General features: G+C 38.1%; 1 protein-coding gene across 2 annotated transcripts; it reads left to right on the forward strand.

Annotated features, from left to right (window-relative positions):
• The first annotated feature begins 226 nt into the window (after positions 1-226).
• On the forward strand, positions 227-15,385 carry LOC112575457 (cytosolic phospholipase A2-like). 2 transcript variants are annotated; one of them, XM_025257333.1, is made up of 18 exons: positions 227-350; positions 1,580-1,700; positions 2,111-2,240; positions 5,337-5,361; positions 6,546-6,627; positions 6,785-6,931; positions 7,625-7,740; positions 8,114-8,151; positions 8,565-8,697; positions 9,092-9,228; positions 9,651-9,873; positions 10,268-10,382; positions 10,863-11,000; positions 11,298-11,399; positions 11,563-11,889; positions 12,260-12,438; positions 12,870-13,056; positions 13,577-15,385. In XM_025257333.1, the coding sequence occupies exons 3-18, from the start codon at positions 2,206-2,208 to the stop codon at positions 13,906-13,908; spliced, it is 2,316 nt and encodes a 771-aa protein (XP_025113118.1). In that variant the 5' UTR covers positions 227-350; positions 1,580-1,700; positions 2,111-2,205; the 3' UTR covers positions 13,909-15,385. The 2 variants fall into 2 exon arrangements, with proteins under 2 accessions (XP_025113118.1, XP_025113119.1); XM_025257334.1 differs by lacking the exon at positions 227-350 and adding an exon at positions 893-1,022.
• Positions 15,386-15,910: the final 525 nt, after the last annotated feature.

Below are 15,910 nucleotides of genomic sequence, written 5' to 3' on the forward strand. Positions count from 1 at the left end.
TGCTCATGCTGTACTTTGATTCCTCGTTTCCACTCACAGCGCCCGCTGCGTTATAAAAACTTGAACGAAAGCAGACACCAGCTACATGAAGTGCTGCATTTACATCTCACCGTGAAAGGCCATTGAAAAACGGTCTGAGCATAATTGATGGATATAAGTAGGAAAACAAACCACATCCGGGGCTGCGTAGTATACTAAGTGAATGCACACATATCATTCTACAATGGACCCGGATACAGTTAGCAGTGGGAGGGTGGCTTGAGTCTTCACAGTGCCCTGTGTTCACTGCTGTTTGAAAGGCAAAGATGTCCCAGATCGGGCTCTACAACGCTGAACCCTGACAATAGAAGGTAAAGGTGCAAAAATAATGACAAAGGAAAGAAAAACATAAAGAGAAATAGAGATGCATTGACATTCAGGAAAGTATCTAAGGTGCAAAACTCGTAAATATTTCTTGCTTACACCACACCTGCCGTCGCTTTGTCGACGCTGAGTCCCATGCAGCCAGTATGCATGAAGTCAGTTTAAGATTGCAGATGAGGACAGAATGAACACAACAATACAGCTATCGTTGTTTTGTGTTTCGTTTTCTACGCGCGTCTTTTTCAGTCTTCCTGGGCAGAAAAATGCCAAAAGTTTATTTTTTTAATGGATAATGGTATTCAGAAGGACAGAATTTGAAAGATGTATGAAGCTGGCAAGCAAACGGACGATATAGTGGATTAAATTGCATAATAAGTGAAAGAAAGATTGAAACAGATCAACCACCAAGCAAACATCGCCATAACTAGAGCCGCCTGAGTCTCTTTGTAACGTGACTATCCAGTCTGGGTGACATCCTGACCCCTTGCTGACATATTTCCGAACTGTCGGTCCTTTGGCTAATTAAGTTCCTATGACAACCGGACACACATTGTTGTAAACGGACTCGATCAGGACAGCCAGATGTCGTCGTGAAAACTCCAAGGACTACGAGACCAGAACTCTGGATACCTTTATGCTGTATGCTGTATAACAGTGTAGTAAGTACCGCTGTGTGTTGTATAATAGTGGCGTCAGTACCGCTGTGTGTTGTATAATAGTGTAGTCAGTCCCCCTGTGTGTTGTATAATAGTGTAGTCAGTACCACTGTGTACTGTACAACAGCCTAACCGGTGAGTAACCAATCGTCAAGCGACCTAACAAATCGCCGAGGCAAGACTGACACAGTGCTCGACATCTGAGTCGGCGGGAGGGACGGGGGAAGCAGTCGTCGCTTTTTTCGGGTGGTTGGCGGACTAAATAGGGAGGGCACACTAATCCTGGGTAGATATCATGGCAGTGAATGGCAATGCATTAATTGTTAGCACCTTACTATCCCCCGGAGGTCATAGGTGGACTGTAGGTCTGAAAACTCAGAACTCGTCCCCTGATCGCATTAATCTCTATAAGTCCCCAAAAATGTCTACAATAATATTGCAGAGAGACTAACAACATATCGGGTGGTGAGACACGCCGGTCCTATTATACAGCGAGGCGCACATCTCTGTGTCCTGACAGTCGCGTTATTCTAGATGGCTTTTTTTTTTTTCTGTTTCAGAGATTTGCTCGACACAGACTGATGTCGATGATACCAAGCGTGACATTTGATAGTTGAGAGAAGGATTCATGAAGATTCCTTAACTGACTAGAATTTTCTTATGTGCCTGGCTGATATACAGGTGAGTCAACTGCCAAGGTAAAACAACGAGAAAATTCGTAATCGTGATTTCTCTGTAATTAATCCCCTTGTTGCAATTAATGTTCCTCAGTTTTGCGACAAACGCGGATGACACTGGCCCCGGGGAACTGATCCCGTGGGTGACAGGGTTCAACTGGTACCTATGTCAACATAATTTTGCAGGGGAGCAATATGTACAATAATCACACGTCAGTCTCTCTCAACTTCCTTTACACAGCTCACTATACCCCCTTCCTCCTATATTCACCTGCTCTTCCCTGAAAATGAAGGGGCAACGTCATGTGACCCCCGTAATCAAGTTCCTTGAAAAAGAAGCTAGTCCCGTTGACTGAACATCAGGATCTAGCCTCAGCACACGACCAGACATGTCCCTCACCTTCGTGTGTGCAGCCAGAGGACGCTAGAGGTTGTTGACGAGCAGTCAACATCAGTTAGCTACTCCGACACTCGACTGACATCGCTCTCATCCTCGCCAGTCACCAGCCATGCTTCGGCCAGTTCGGGGTAGGGATCAGAAAGGGTAAGTACGTTCGTTCTTTTTTATCTCGATTTATGTTCTGTGTATTCAGCATGGAGTTCACAGTCTGCTACATATCTTCTTCGCTTTGTTGTGTTAGTTTGGATTTACATCACTGCTGTCATCATCCCTTTCCAGTGATTCTCCAATCGTTCCCTACACTATCACTTCACGCGCTTGATGTAAAGGAAAAGAGAAAGAGATATAGAAAGAAATAAAAACAAATTGTCAAGACAAGAAACGGCTAATAATGCTACAAAACATGCAAAAGTAAAGAAAGAAAGAAGACCTAGTTATGGATTCAATACAACTTTATTCATCCACAAGGGCAATTAGAGCAATTGGATAGTTGCATGACCAGTATAAATATCAATATGACCAGTATTTGAAAGTAAATGGACTGAAGAAATGAAAAACGTAAAGAAAGGCAAAGTTTAAAAAAAAAATCCCTCAGAAGTCTTTCTCGAGTTATCTCAGACTTGCACTCCAGGGCCCAGCTGCAAGGAATGCGAATTTCTACAAAGTTACCACGGATAGTAGAGTTCAAAGTCGTTTTAATATATGGACGGAAAAATATGGAGGAAAGTATGAACAAATTTAATAAAGTCATATAAATCATCATCTAAAAACTTTACCAAACTTTGGCAGACATTCGTCCATATTTTTTTAGTTAACAACTGCTGTGCACTTGTAGGTTAGCAAAAAGAAAAGAGTGGATGGTTCATGAAACCATCTCCAGGATCTTTCTAACTGCGGCGAGAAGTTTTTGTCTGAAAATACACTAAAAAATCCCTAAACTCATTTTTGATTTTATAGTGTCCATTAAAAGAAGCTTTATATATAGTGAGACAGTTAATTGCTATTTCTGGCCCGTGACAGGAAGGTTCAACAAAATTATGGCGAATCAACTCTTTAGCTATCGCACAGTATTAGTCTTCCGTTCGTCCACCGCCAACGTTATTCACAACATCTATGTCGGATTTGACCACCCATCTTTATACAAAGACCGAAAACGTTTAGGGTATCACCGGAAGCAAAGCCAATTCCGGTTCATTAATGAGAATGACAGTTTCTCAGTCACTAGAGAAATACAATACTCGTGTCTCTTCAGGCAAGACGTGAGGGAGGCATGGGGTGAGGGTTGCTGTATCCGGGCCCAAGGTTGTAAAGTAGGCCATGTCTCAGTCGGTGCGACTGTTGTCCTTGTTTATATATATATATTTATGTTGTTATTTACAAATGCCTACGCAAAAATATCAAACCATTATTAGGGTTGGTGGTGTTGAGTCTCAAGACAGGAGTGTGCTGTCCCCAGGCCCTGTAGAAAGGTGGTTGGAGGGAGGGGAGTAGCAAACTGATGCTGAGGAGATGCAAGCAATGCTGTTACTGCTCGTCATTCCTGGAAGCACTTGTCACTTGACACCGATTATTTAGGGCTCAAGCACTTGACAGTGGGGCCTATCTGCAACTAGGATTGCTGAACGCTAGAAGTCGGGGAAACTGGGGTCGACATGTAGGCCCCTCCGTGAACACTGGAGCACTGAGGGGTGACCGCTGGCTTACTAACTCTGTGACAATACTTTAAAGCCAAGATGGTGGCTTTTATAAACCTTTGTCCCTGATAGTGGTGTTACACTTCATACATCTTGTGCAGGATGTTGTTGACCTGGTTTCACAGCCCTTGCATATAGTCCGGGTGCTGTAAATGGTAGGGTAAAGGGAACAATGGTAGTCTTCAGACCCAAGCATTGTAATCAATCATGAGGTATACACAATACAACTACAAGCTTACCACAGTCAACATTAACACACAAATTGACCAGTACTCGCTCTTTGCTGGGGAGACAGAAAAACAGAGAGACAAGAATACTGCATTAATAACACATACTAAGCTGATATATCTACAAACTTTCTTTTCTCGTTTCTCCATCAACAAACACACGATTATACAGCGAGTCATTGTGGACATTAGGCTGCCAACAGGTGTCCAGAATAAAAACGTGGGAGGCTAGGGATTAAGAGAAATAAATTGTCAGTAACAGGGGAATATTTAGATCGGGAAGGGTTTCAAAAATACTTTTGGCTTACACAACTATTTTTTTTAACTCAAAACAATATTTTTGTCTTTTTCTATTGTTATTTTCATCTGGAAATCATCTGTGTGATTAGAAACATTCATCAACATTGATGCATTTTTAAAAAGAGGGCAAAATGTGCTAGGAATCCAGAAGAAGGCAGACTGTTTGTGGAAACCATCGAGAACTCTGTAGGCTCATTGGAGTGTCCACTACCTTAGCTGTCATGACATTCCGTTGTCGCTGACTGGCCTCTTGTGACAAGATTTTCCAACAAGCATCCCGAATCTTTAGCCCTTCTGATTCAAGTCTCGTTGTCGAAAATAAAAATCCCTTTGCAGAAAGCTGAAGACCATTGACCAAAGGTGTCTAGCAGTGCCTTGCAAGTTCTTGTCCCCTTATTTAAGCTTCGTGCTTTCACTCACACACGTACTATCAAGGAGGCCAATGGACGAATACAGAACCATCATCTTCCAACCAACCAGAGCGAACAAAGTAGAGACCACGCCCCACTGACCAGCGACCAGCCTTAGCTCCGCCTACAGGTGGGAGGTAGTGAAGACAACTTTTCTCATCGCTCTGCCGGGCGCAACCGCAACCGCCCCATCGCTGTCATCGCTGTCATCGCTTGGCTCTCTCTTATGCAAACAGCATGTAAATGAATGCGAAATTAAAAACTCATTCTCATAAATCGAACACTGCAATGACCAGAAAGAGGCGCTTGAGCTTTGGACAGCGATTGTAACGAACATCTGAGTTGGGAAGTACAGGAAAGTTTATATTTATATGTAACTTAGACCTATATGAAGACCTTTTATTTCTTCTATTTGATTTATATGCTTTCTTTTTAAAAAAATCAGAATCGTAATGATAGCGATAAAATTACGGGACTGGGCCTATATATACATGGCCTGTGTGGTAAAGTCTTTAAAGCTTCTCTTTTTAAAGCCAGACATTTAAATTATTAACTTTTGCTAAATTTGTAATCGGTAGGGTATTGAATTATTTTTTCTTCATGTTTCAGATTTGATCCCTTTCAGATATTTGAGGTGAGTCATAAAGACACCTACAAACGAAACCACAAAGTTTAAATCATTTTATTAACAAGATGTTAGCTTTTATACAAAATTTAATGTGAAAATGTTTAAAATAGTTTTCAGTTAAAAATATATTTTCGGTCCTTTCCTCTTTCTTTCTCTCCTTACACATGTTTATGCAACCATAACAATAGAGACCAAATCCGGACTTGGCCGCTGAAAGGTCTGCAGACAAACTCCTTTAGTCAAGTGAGTGAATGGAGTTCAATACAATTCTGGTTGAATGACTCCCCACCATTCTCGCGATAGCTTTTTATTTTATTTATTTATTTTTTTTTTGATTTTTTTTTTTTTTGGTAGGATTACAGAACGGAATAAGTGTTATTCACTTATATAGCTTTTAAATGTCTTGTACTTAGCTCAACTTAGAGACTTGAAAATAACAAGACGAACTATTTGCACTCTAGTAGGCCTTTATGGTTTCACATTACACTCAGGTTATATCCCGGAATGCTCATTTGAAGATTATGTTAGTGTTTATTTCCTTTCACGGGGTGACTTTCTATAGTCGAGAACTGTCTGGCGCTATATGTACTTAACTTTCTGAGAAATTTATTTGTGAAACGATATACAAGAAGGATTTAGCCCCTGAGATTTAGGAGTCATGGCTGTTCTTCTTCTTGATTTGCTATTTATTATTGTAATATCGTCTGTCTGAAAATAAGACTCAAATTACTTCCTTGTCGGCTGAGACGAACGTGCGCTGCAAACGAAGTATCAAATAGTCATTCGTAAAAAAAAAAAAAAAATTCAAAGGATGGAGGAGTCTATAATAATACTCATATATGAAGGCAGGGGGACAACAGGGAGGGGAAGGTTCGTCGATCAGTCCTTGCATGTGTGTGTTTGTGTGTTTTAAGTCTTGTCACACGTGACAAACAATTTAGAGGCTCATCATGTATGATAACTATGCACTTACCATAACTCTGAAGTTTCACGACAATTCTTATCAAGAACTATAGTCAATACTTTTTGTGGGGCAGGGAGAACAAAATGTTTTGAGGGGAGGGACATAAAGGACTTCCTTTTTTTTCGTGAGATTATACTTTTTCTTTTAAAGTATGCATATTTTCAATTAACTGTACATGTATTTGTTTTAGAGGCAGTTGTAGTGTATTATTTGACTGTTTTTGAAGGTCTCCCACAGACCCTGCACTTATCTGTCTATAAAAGTTCTTCGAGGCAGGAACATCACAAAAGGATGGGCACAAGATTTAGGCAAGTATGAAGAGAGTAGGGGAAGTTTGATATTCGAAGCTGTGAGCTAATGCTGATAACATATTTCTCTACCAACGGAGAGGATTAGGGAGAGCATGTCATATCACAGCTATAAGGGCTTAAACGCAGTTTCATTTAGCACCATTATCATTTTCAGTGGACACACCAGACCCATACCTGACGTTGTTCATCAACACAGCTCCAAATGGATGGCACCAGACGACAGTAAAAGACAATGATGTAAACCCCATATGGAATGAAACCTTCACATTCCTCCTGGACACAGAGGTCCAGAATGAACTAGGTTAGAAAAAAGTCAACAGCTTCATTTTTCCTTGTTTGTCTTTCAATAATCTTACTTTACTCAAATCGTTTTAAACCTTAAGCTTAATTTTTTTAAAAAAAGTCCCAAGCAAAATTTTTTGACTTACAAAGCACAAATATGTTATGTTGATAAAAAAATATGTAAAATTCAAACACCATGAACATTTCAGGATTTATTCATGATGTTAAAAAGTATAGATTATAATATGAAAATAACATGTCAGTTTTATTATATGATCAATATTGTGTTACAAACTTAACTAATCTGTAATGGATGCAGAGGAGTTAACAGACGTATGACCTCTTTAATGCCAAATGATGGTAAAAGGTTTCAAGTTTTCTGTTTTGTGACAATATGTCATCTTTGACAGACCCTCCCCACCCCTTCTACATTCACACTTATTTGTATATCAAAATATTTTACTCGTTCATGTTAACATCAATATTTTTTATAAGTCATAAAATTTGTTTGTTTTAATACTTTGACTTTATTATTATTATTATTAATCTTAATCGAAATTTTGGACAGTTACTACTAAAACTAAAACATTCATAAACAAGCCTTATTCACCCTCAGACATCTAATGCGATCTCTGTGTATGTGTGTGTGCATGCATCTCTATTTCTCAGTTCTTCCATCTAGATAAAGTGCACACAATATTTTTTTTAACAGAAATTTCTCTGATGGATTCCAACTACACAGTGGATGAGCATCTGTGCACACGGAACATCCCTCTAGACCCTCTCCCTTTTGACAACAAGAAGAAAATGACCATAAAGTTCAATGAGGTATGCTATAAATAGCTACAGTACATATTTGCATCTGTTCTTATCTTGCTTACCTCGCAGTTTTATACTTTTCACTTTGGAATACTTAATGGAATGAAATGAAGTTTATTGCAGTATATAATTGAAAATTTAAGCCTTATTTTGTAGCAAATGTATACTCTCTCTCATTCTCTCTGTCTCTCCCTCACACACACACACCACACACATATGTTCATGGATTCATATCGATGTGTTTAAGGAATAGGAATGAAAACACCACACCCACAGAATGTGAAAACTATAATTATTCAGTGATTTTTTTTTTCATCTGACCAATCATGTCTTTCTGATATAAAGGAAAACATTATTACAAGAACTTTATTTCATTTTTCAGACATCCGAGGTAGATATTGAAATGTGGGCAGAACTGGAGTAAGTGATAGATGGAGATACTTTTATTGTATTTCTCATGATTAAATATCAATTTTTTCTGAGCAAATTTTACATTCTACACGAATATCTTTGTTTAAATTATGAAATGGAATGAAATATTACTGCAAGTATGACATATTCAGATTCATTTTGAAATGTGGGTATAGTGTGTTGTGTATAGTGAATGTGTGTGTGTGTTTTCTGGGGATTGAGGGGGAATTATCATAGTGCTGCATCTGATTGTGTAACTGGAGACTGCTGTGAATGTCTTGGCCTTATTAAGGCATGTTTCATATGCAATCTCATGTGGTGAAATAATAAATGTTTAGGTCAAACACTTTCACAGCTGAAATACCAAAATATTGAAATACGTTTAAACATAAAAATGTTAAGTGACATTAATTTATTTGCAGGAGTGACACTCAGCTACGTTATAGCCTTGCCCTGTGTGATGAAGAGAAAAAGTTCATTGACACCAGAAAGCGAAAGATTTTTGATGCTATGAAGGAAATTTTAAAAGTAAATGCACCAAGGAATCTACGAGAGGTACATTTCCCCAATGATTTTGCTTTTGCTTATGCTATGGACTGAAAGAGTTTTCAAATGGAATTTTTTTTTTTTTTTGAACTTGTGTGTAAATATGTATAGACTTCATAGCACTGTTCATAAGAAACTTAAAACGTTGCACCTGGTGAAAAGAGATTTCTTGGCACCAACATCTTTATTTTGTGAGCAGGGCAAAAAAACAAACAAATAATAAGAGAGAATGGATATATAATAGAAAATAAATGGAAGAAATGTATGTTTGGTTCCTGGATCTCAGTTCCATGCCATTATAAGTTAGGGTTAGGGAATGAGAAAGCACCTCTCTGAACAGAACGAAAGCTACAATTAATGCTCTATAAGAAAACACCACCACTTCCACCATTTACTTTCTCAGGTGCCTATCATTGGTGTTATGGGGTCAGGAGGGGGCTTTCGTGCCTTGACAGGACTTAGTGGGGTCATGAGTGCCCTGGTTGAGACAAGAATCTTGGACATGGTCACTTATGTAGCTGGCCTTTCCGGATCTGCTTGGTAAGTGAAAGCTTAACGAAGACTATAGTGCTTAGCTCATGATTGTGGGAAATGCTCAGAGGAAAACCCACAATGACAGTATGCATCACAACAGTGATTGTGAAAGATGTTTGTATCTTTGGTTTATTACTGCTGGTTTAATTTTCAAGGTGGTTGAATGATAACCTTCCACTGAAAATGTAGGACTGAATGGGTCAGGAATACTACAGCCCTTTAATACAGGGGTTTGGGGCATTACTGCACTGAGTGAAGCTGACAGATTCCAATATGGTTTACTGCTGTTCATTAAATTTTATGATTTTTCTCCTATCTTTACCTTTTCTCATTATATGCAATATAAATGTAAATACTTTAAACCTTAAGAAATAAAAAGTTGCTTATTTTACACGATTTTTCAGGCATCATTTAATTTTTTTTTTCAGGTATCTATCACACCTTTACTCACACCCTGACTGGCCCCAGAAAACTCCAAAAGACTTACAGGAAGAGCTCAGAAAGAACATAGATTCAAGTCCTTTCTGGCTTTTGGGGCCACAAAGTATGTACCGATATATCCGTCGAATTCTGGAAAAACGTCGTCATGGGCAACCAGTTTCTTTCACAGACTTCTTTGGACATCTTGTTGGAGAAACTCTTCTTCAAGGGGTGAGGGAATGAAAGTGTCCGATAACTGCAATCAGATTTAGGGAAGTAATTATCTTTATGTTATTTTCTCATTTTTGTATTGCATCAAAGCTCCTTTTGGTAAAATTCTGTTCCTTTTCTTGTTTGAAAGCAGTCTGTTTTGGATAAGAATAATGATCGAGGTGCTGGTGTGGAAACATTTATAGGGATCAACTCAGAAAATGTTTTTGGAATAAAAGAGATCTTTCTCATAATGACTAGTCCAGATGAGAACTAAATTTAAGAGACAGGGCTACTAATAATTAATAATTAATTAATAATGGAAAAGAAAAATCCTGTCAAGAAGATCAGGATTATGTATTGTTGATTGTATGTTTGCTGTCATGAATGTCACACTTTTGTGCATTTCTAACAGAGGCTGGATAGCAAGCTATCTGATCAACAGGCAAAAATTCAAGATGGCAACATTCCGATGCCCCTTTACACTTGTCTTCATGTGAAAAAACATCTTTCTGCAATGATTTTCCATGGTGAGCCTGCCAATTCAAATTTAATTGCTCTGTTTATGATAATGGCATTTCTAGCCTTTGTCATATGGTGAGGAAAGTGGGGACTATTCAGAGTAATTAGGAAGAATAGGATTATTGATCATGTCAAGCAGCGACAGAGGTGATAAAGCAGGGCACAACCTTGAGATGTATTACAAGGGCAGGTGAAAACTTGTGAGCTGTTATGTTGGTGTTTGTTGATGTTCAGTGATTTTATGCTCTCTTCATGAATGCATTGATATTGATATTGTGGGTAGATAAGAGTGTAAAGTACAGTGGAGAACCTACCATCTGCATCCCACAACCACTATCATCAGCAGAAGAATTCATGATAACCATAATGGCAACACAATACCAATGTCTTTATCCAGTTAGTCTGTAGTCTTGGGAACAGCCCAAGAAAAAGAAAGTGATTATTTTTCCAACAGATTTAATGATGATCGATTGCAATGACTGATTCAGAATGGGTGGAGTTCTCCCCCTTTGAAATTGGAATGCCAAAGTATGGTACTTTCATGAAACCAGAGCTGTTTGGCAGCAAGTTCTTCATGGGACAAGTAGCCAAAAGCCACCAAGAGCATCCCTTGCACTTTCTCCAAGGTTAGGGTTTTGTTCTGGACTATCATGAATTAAAAAGTCTTCTTGTGATTTACTGTTGCTTTTTGGCACCACACATAGTAAACAATTACTGTGAGTGTCTTTTGCTTGAGATAAATTTTTTATATCAAGAGTAATCTGGTTTCTGCAGTCACTCATCACTACTACTACATCAGACTACTTGAATACGTTTCCAGTTTCCTTAAATTACAAATCTAAAAGTTTGAGTGTTAATCATATCGTCTAAATCTGGAAATTTCTTTATTGCCTTTATTGACCATTTTGTGCCTTTTTACTTAGGAATATGGGGGAGTGCTTTCTGCATCCAGTTTAAATCCCTGCTTCAAAATGACAAGCACTTGGATACATTGGAGCTTATAAGAAGGGAGCGAGAGGAACTTGGTGAGGGATTTTCAAAAATATCTCAGAAATTGGCAACATTTTTTTGTTTATCCTTCTTCAAGGTATAACTCTTTTTGCATTATTAATGACCTTTTTCGTATTTGTCCATTTCAGTCTCAAAAGCCTTAAATACAATTCAGTGCTCTGTTTTGATCTTTTCCAGAAAAAGAGTTGCTGAAAGAAATTGATAACCAAGATGATGAGGACAGTGAATCCAGTGAAGAAGAATGTAAGGCAGAAAGTGAAGCTGTGAAACCAGTCCCAACTCGTACTCGGTCTATCCGCCGAAAACCATCCAAGACAGAGCACCACAAGAAACAGACATTCTGGAATGGCATGCTGACACGTTTATTTGATAGTTCCTTCATGCAGACAATTGAAGGACGAGCAGCTATGGTGCACAACTTCATGCGTGGTTTGTCACTCAATGATATGTATCCTTTCTCTCCTTTTTCTCAAATTGAAGACGAGCCACCGACATCCCCAAAGGGTTAGTATAAAAATGCAATCCTTTTGATTTTCCTTTTATGAATCTGTCAATTTATGCACATCTTGATGTAATGATCAGTCTTTACAGATGAAAGAATGGGAACTTGATATTACACTTTTTCTGTTTCCCATGTTCCAAAGAAGTTTTACCTATTGTACTCAGTTTTGGGGCACTTTAGCAAGTCTCTTCAATGTTATATAAAATTTTTCTCTTACTATGCAAAAATTGTGGATTACTTCCCTTGCACCCTTAAGCTTGGTCTCAACAGAAACTTTTTATTTTTTTTTTTTGGGGGGGGGGGGTACTAAATAAGGCACAGTAAATACTTTGATGAAAGAAACAATATCCTTTGTTTATTTTTGTTCTAAAGAAACCTTCAGAAAAATTTTTGAAAAGCACCCAACAAGTTTGAAACGAATGTACGTGGTGGATGGAGGCCTGTCCTTCAATTCCCCATACCCTCTTCTGCTGCGGCCTCAACGGCATGTTGATTTGATCCTGTCTTTTGACTTCAGTGCCCGTCCATCAGATTCTACTCCTCCTTTCAAAGTAAGCTACATGTTTTGCTTACATTCTTGTGTTATAGCATTACCTGCAATTATCCAATCTCCCACACTTTGTGCTATTGTTATCACTTCTGCTGCATAGATTTGTTATTTCTAGGATTTGCACATAACCAATTTGTACCCCTCCTGATTAAAAAGTTTAGAAATAGAGAATATGGGTAGGAGACAAGTGATTTGCTTTGTCCAGGAATGTGCAAAATGTTGTAAAATTGTTACTTGTTATAGTATCTACATCCCTTTATCCATTGCTTTACATTCTACTCTTGTATCTCATCTTTATACTGCTCAGTGTGCCTAAACATACCTCACTGTTCACTGGCTGTTATCTTTCATTTATCATTACTGGTTTGCAGAGTGCGATCTGTCTTGATGGTCATGATGCTGCGCATTATTAAGTTCTCATTATTATTACAGGAACTTTTATTAGCAGAAAAATGGGCTCGACTGAACCGTGTGCCATTTCCACCCATTGACCCAACAATTGTGGACCGGGAAGGCTTGAAAGAGTGCTATGTTTTCAAAGATTCCAGAGATCCGCACTGCCCTGTTGTCATGCATTTTGTTCTTATCAACATTACCTTCAGAGACCAGAAGAAACCAGGTATTTAAAAGTAGAAGTCTTATCTGTCCATAGTTGATACTGTATATCTTAGTCTTATTTAAACCCGTTTGTGTGTTCAGCCACTTAAACTTTATGTTTAGTTTATATTTATTGCAAAAAACAAAAAAATCAAAAAATCAGACTCGAGTACAGTACTGAAGGTTGCTGTATACTAAAATTTTATTTCTTCTTGCCAGAAGTATGCTTTCAATAATATCAAACATAAGAGTAAAATCATAAACAGAATATAAATTTTCCATAAATTAAAAAATATAGTGTCTTGTACCTAAATGTGTACAGTACTTGGAGAATTTTAATTAATGCCATCCGAATAAGCTGTTTACTTTTGTGTACATACCACAACTCAACCCTAACCCTGCAAACAGAATTTGTGCGGAGAAATGCATATACTTTTATTCTGCTGTAAAAACTAGTATTACACAACGTATTAACTTTAAAGACCATTTATTCTCTGGCATAACAATTTAGTTTTATCCTTTTTTTCCATTCCATTTCACAGATGTACCCCGCACTACTGCAGAAGAAAAAGAATTTGCGGACTTCGACTTATTTGACGATCCAGAACGGCCATATTCCACATTTAACTTTCGTTACACACACAAATCATTTGACAGACTGGCACAGTTAACAGAGTTCAACACACAACTATTCAAAGAGCAAGTCCTCTTGCAGATCAGAAACTGTATTCGGGCCCGTCGACGCCATAGTATTCGTCGACCTTGCAGTGTAAAGGACATTAAGAGACTTAGTTTGAAAGATAAAAAGACAGAAGAGGCCCTGGAAGCTTACATTAGGTCTATAGATGAGGAGGTGCAGCCTTTGTCACAATAAAGCAACAACAAATGACAAGGTTACCAGATTGTCGTGATAGGTTCTTCAGAACAATTGATTTGGTGCTTCTTTAGACTGCTGAGTAAAGTGGACATTTTTGCAATTGTTATTATTACAGGGTGGGGACGAGGGTAATTGGTGTTTTATGAGTGCACATCAACTGGATTTATATTTTTTAAGTGACATTTATATATGCTTTAGTAATTTCTGTATAGTTATACTCATCTTGATCTGATCTGCATAAACAACACTTATAACAATTGTAACTTCTCTGGTTGTTTTGATGTGGAAATAAACTGTGTAGGTTACTAGGAGAATCTTCACTTAGTGATATGATTAATAAGATATATATATATAGGCATAGGAGAAAATTATGAAATAACTGTAACAGAACATTAACAGAAAAATTGAAGTAGTTTTAGTATTTTGAAAGAAATCATTGGAAAAGGTAATAAAACTGAGCACAAAGAATACAACAGCTGCCACCTCATTTTATGCTCACTTCAGATGACTTCAGCAACATCACTAGGAAAACTCTCAAAAGACATGCTTTACATATGTGGTGATAGAACAAAAGACTATGCTGATTAAAAAATGTGTTTACAGGAGCGTTTTGGAATTTACTGTAAAGGTCTGTTTTATGTGTTAACTGACAGCAATGCTGGTGAAATTTGAGAGGTACATATTAACCCTTAGAGAATGATGAGCCACGATTTTGGCTTTACCAGTGTAGCAAAGGAATGCTGATTTTCATTACTTTTATTGCAAAGTTCCAAGTTTTCTCCTTTCAAAAATGTACAAGTTTCTTGGTCCAATGTTTTTATCTGAGCAGCAATACTAATTAAAAAAAAACAACTTCACCTTCCTCTTGTTATTAGCCAGTGTTGGTAATACTTAAACTTTTATTTTGTGCTCAGAGGGTTAATAGCAAATGAATAATACTGTTGTGGTAGGCAAACCACTGCCTACACTTCTACATCTTTTTCCATTTTGATAATAAAGACCTTGTTTACTTGGGAAACTGCCTTACCTGTACCTTATATATACAGGGTGGGCCAGTTAATAGTGGTACGTCTTCACATGGAAGTCGGTCATCCCTTGACAGGTACCTGTCAGTGGAGCAGAACACATGGATAGATGCAGCATCTGATGGGCCCATACACTCTTATTTATTTTGGGCGATAGTGAGCAGGGCCTGTACAGGACGACCAGTTCAGTCTTTGATGTTTGTAAGCCAGTTTTTCCTCAGGAGATGCGGCATCGACTATCCTCCAAAGTACTTTGAAGGATGATCTTTGCCACATGGAAAGTGGTAATAGAATAAACCATGGGTTACATGGAGATGTACCTGTTTTATGTGGCTAACCTTGTAACGTAGTATACAATAACCTTTTAGTCAGTAAGATTAACGATTATGTGAATACAAAATTTCCATCGTGTGAGACTACTGGTAAATAAAGACGAGCTTCCATTTTTATGTTGGGTCTCTGTGTACCTTAAGTGAAATATAAAAGTACTTTCAGACATTTTAGTTATATTTATTATAGTTAACATCTTATTTTTTCTCAACCCCTTGTAGTTGTCCCTCAGCTTAAATCTAGTGAGATAAGGACTGAAACTAATGGATAGCATGAAGGCTTCTGCTGTCATAGTGTTTTCTTTCGTTAGATCCATGGTGGTCGTAATGGTCTAATTTGTTGCCGTACTTTTGGCAGCTTAGTATTTTATTGTTATTTCCTTCTACCCCTAAATTTTCAGAAGATATACGCCAACCTTTTTTTTTAATTTATCCATCAAGCGGGTTCGTACTTTGTATCACGGATGCTTTGCATCATATTTTACTGCTGCGAAAACCACTTCCTGACTTTTAGTACAAAGAAACGACGCGAAACAGGAAGTCACGATTAGACAATGAAGTCACGTGAGCTGCTCTGCGACCTTAACCCGGGTCACTTCCGGCTACAAGTCTTCGTGAGGAGCAGTTGGCTAATGCAGAAGAAAC

This window comes from Pomacea canaliculata, linkage group LG11 (genome assembly GCF_003073045.1).
Source record: "Pomacea canaliculata isolate SZHN2017 linkage group LG11, ASM307304v1, whole genome shotgun sequence".
NCBI classification, from domain to species: domain Eukaryota; kingdom Metazoa; phylum Mollusca; class Gastropoda; order Architaenioglossa; family Ampullariidae; genus Pomacea; species Pomacea canaliculata.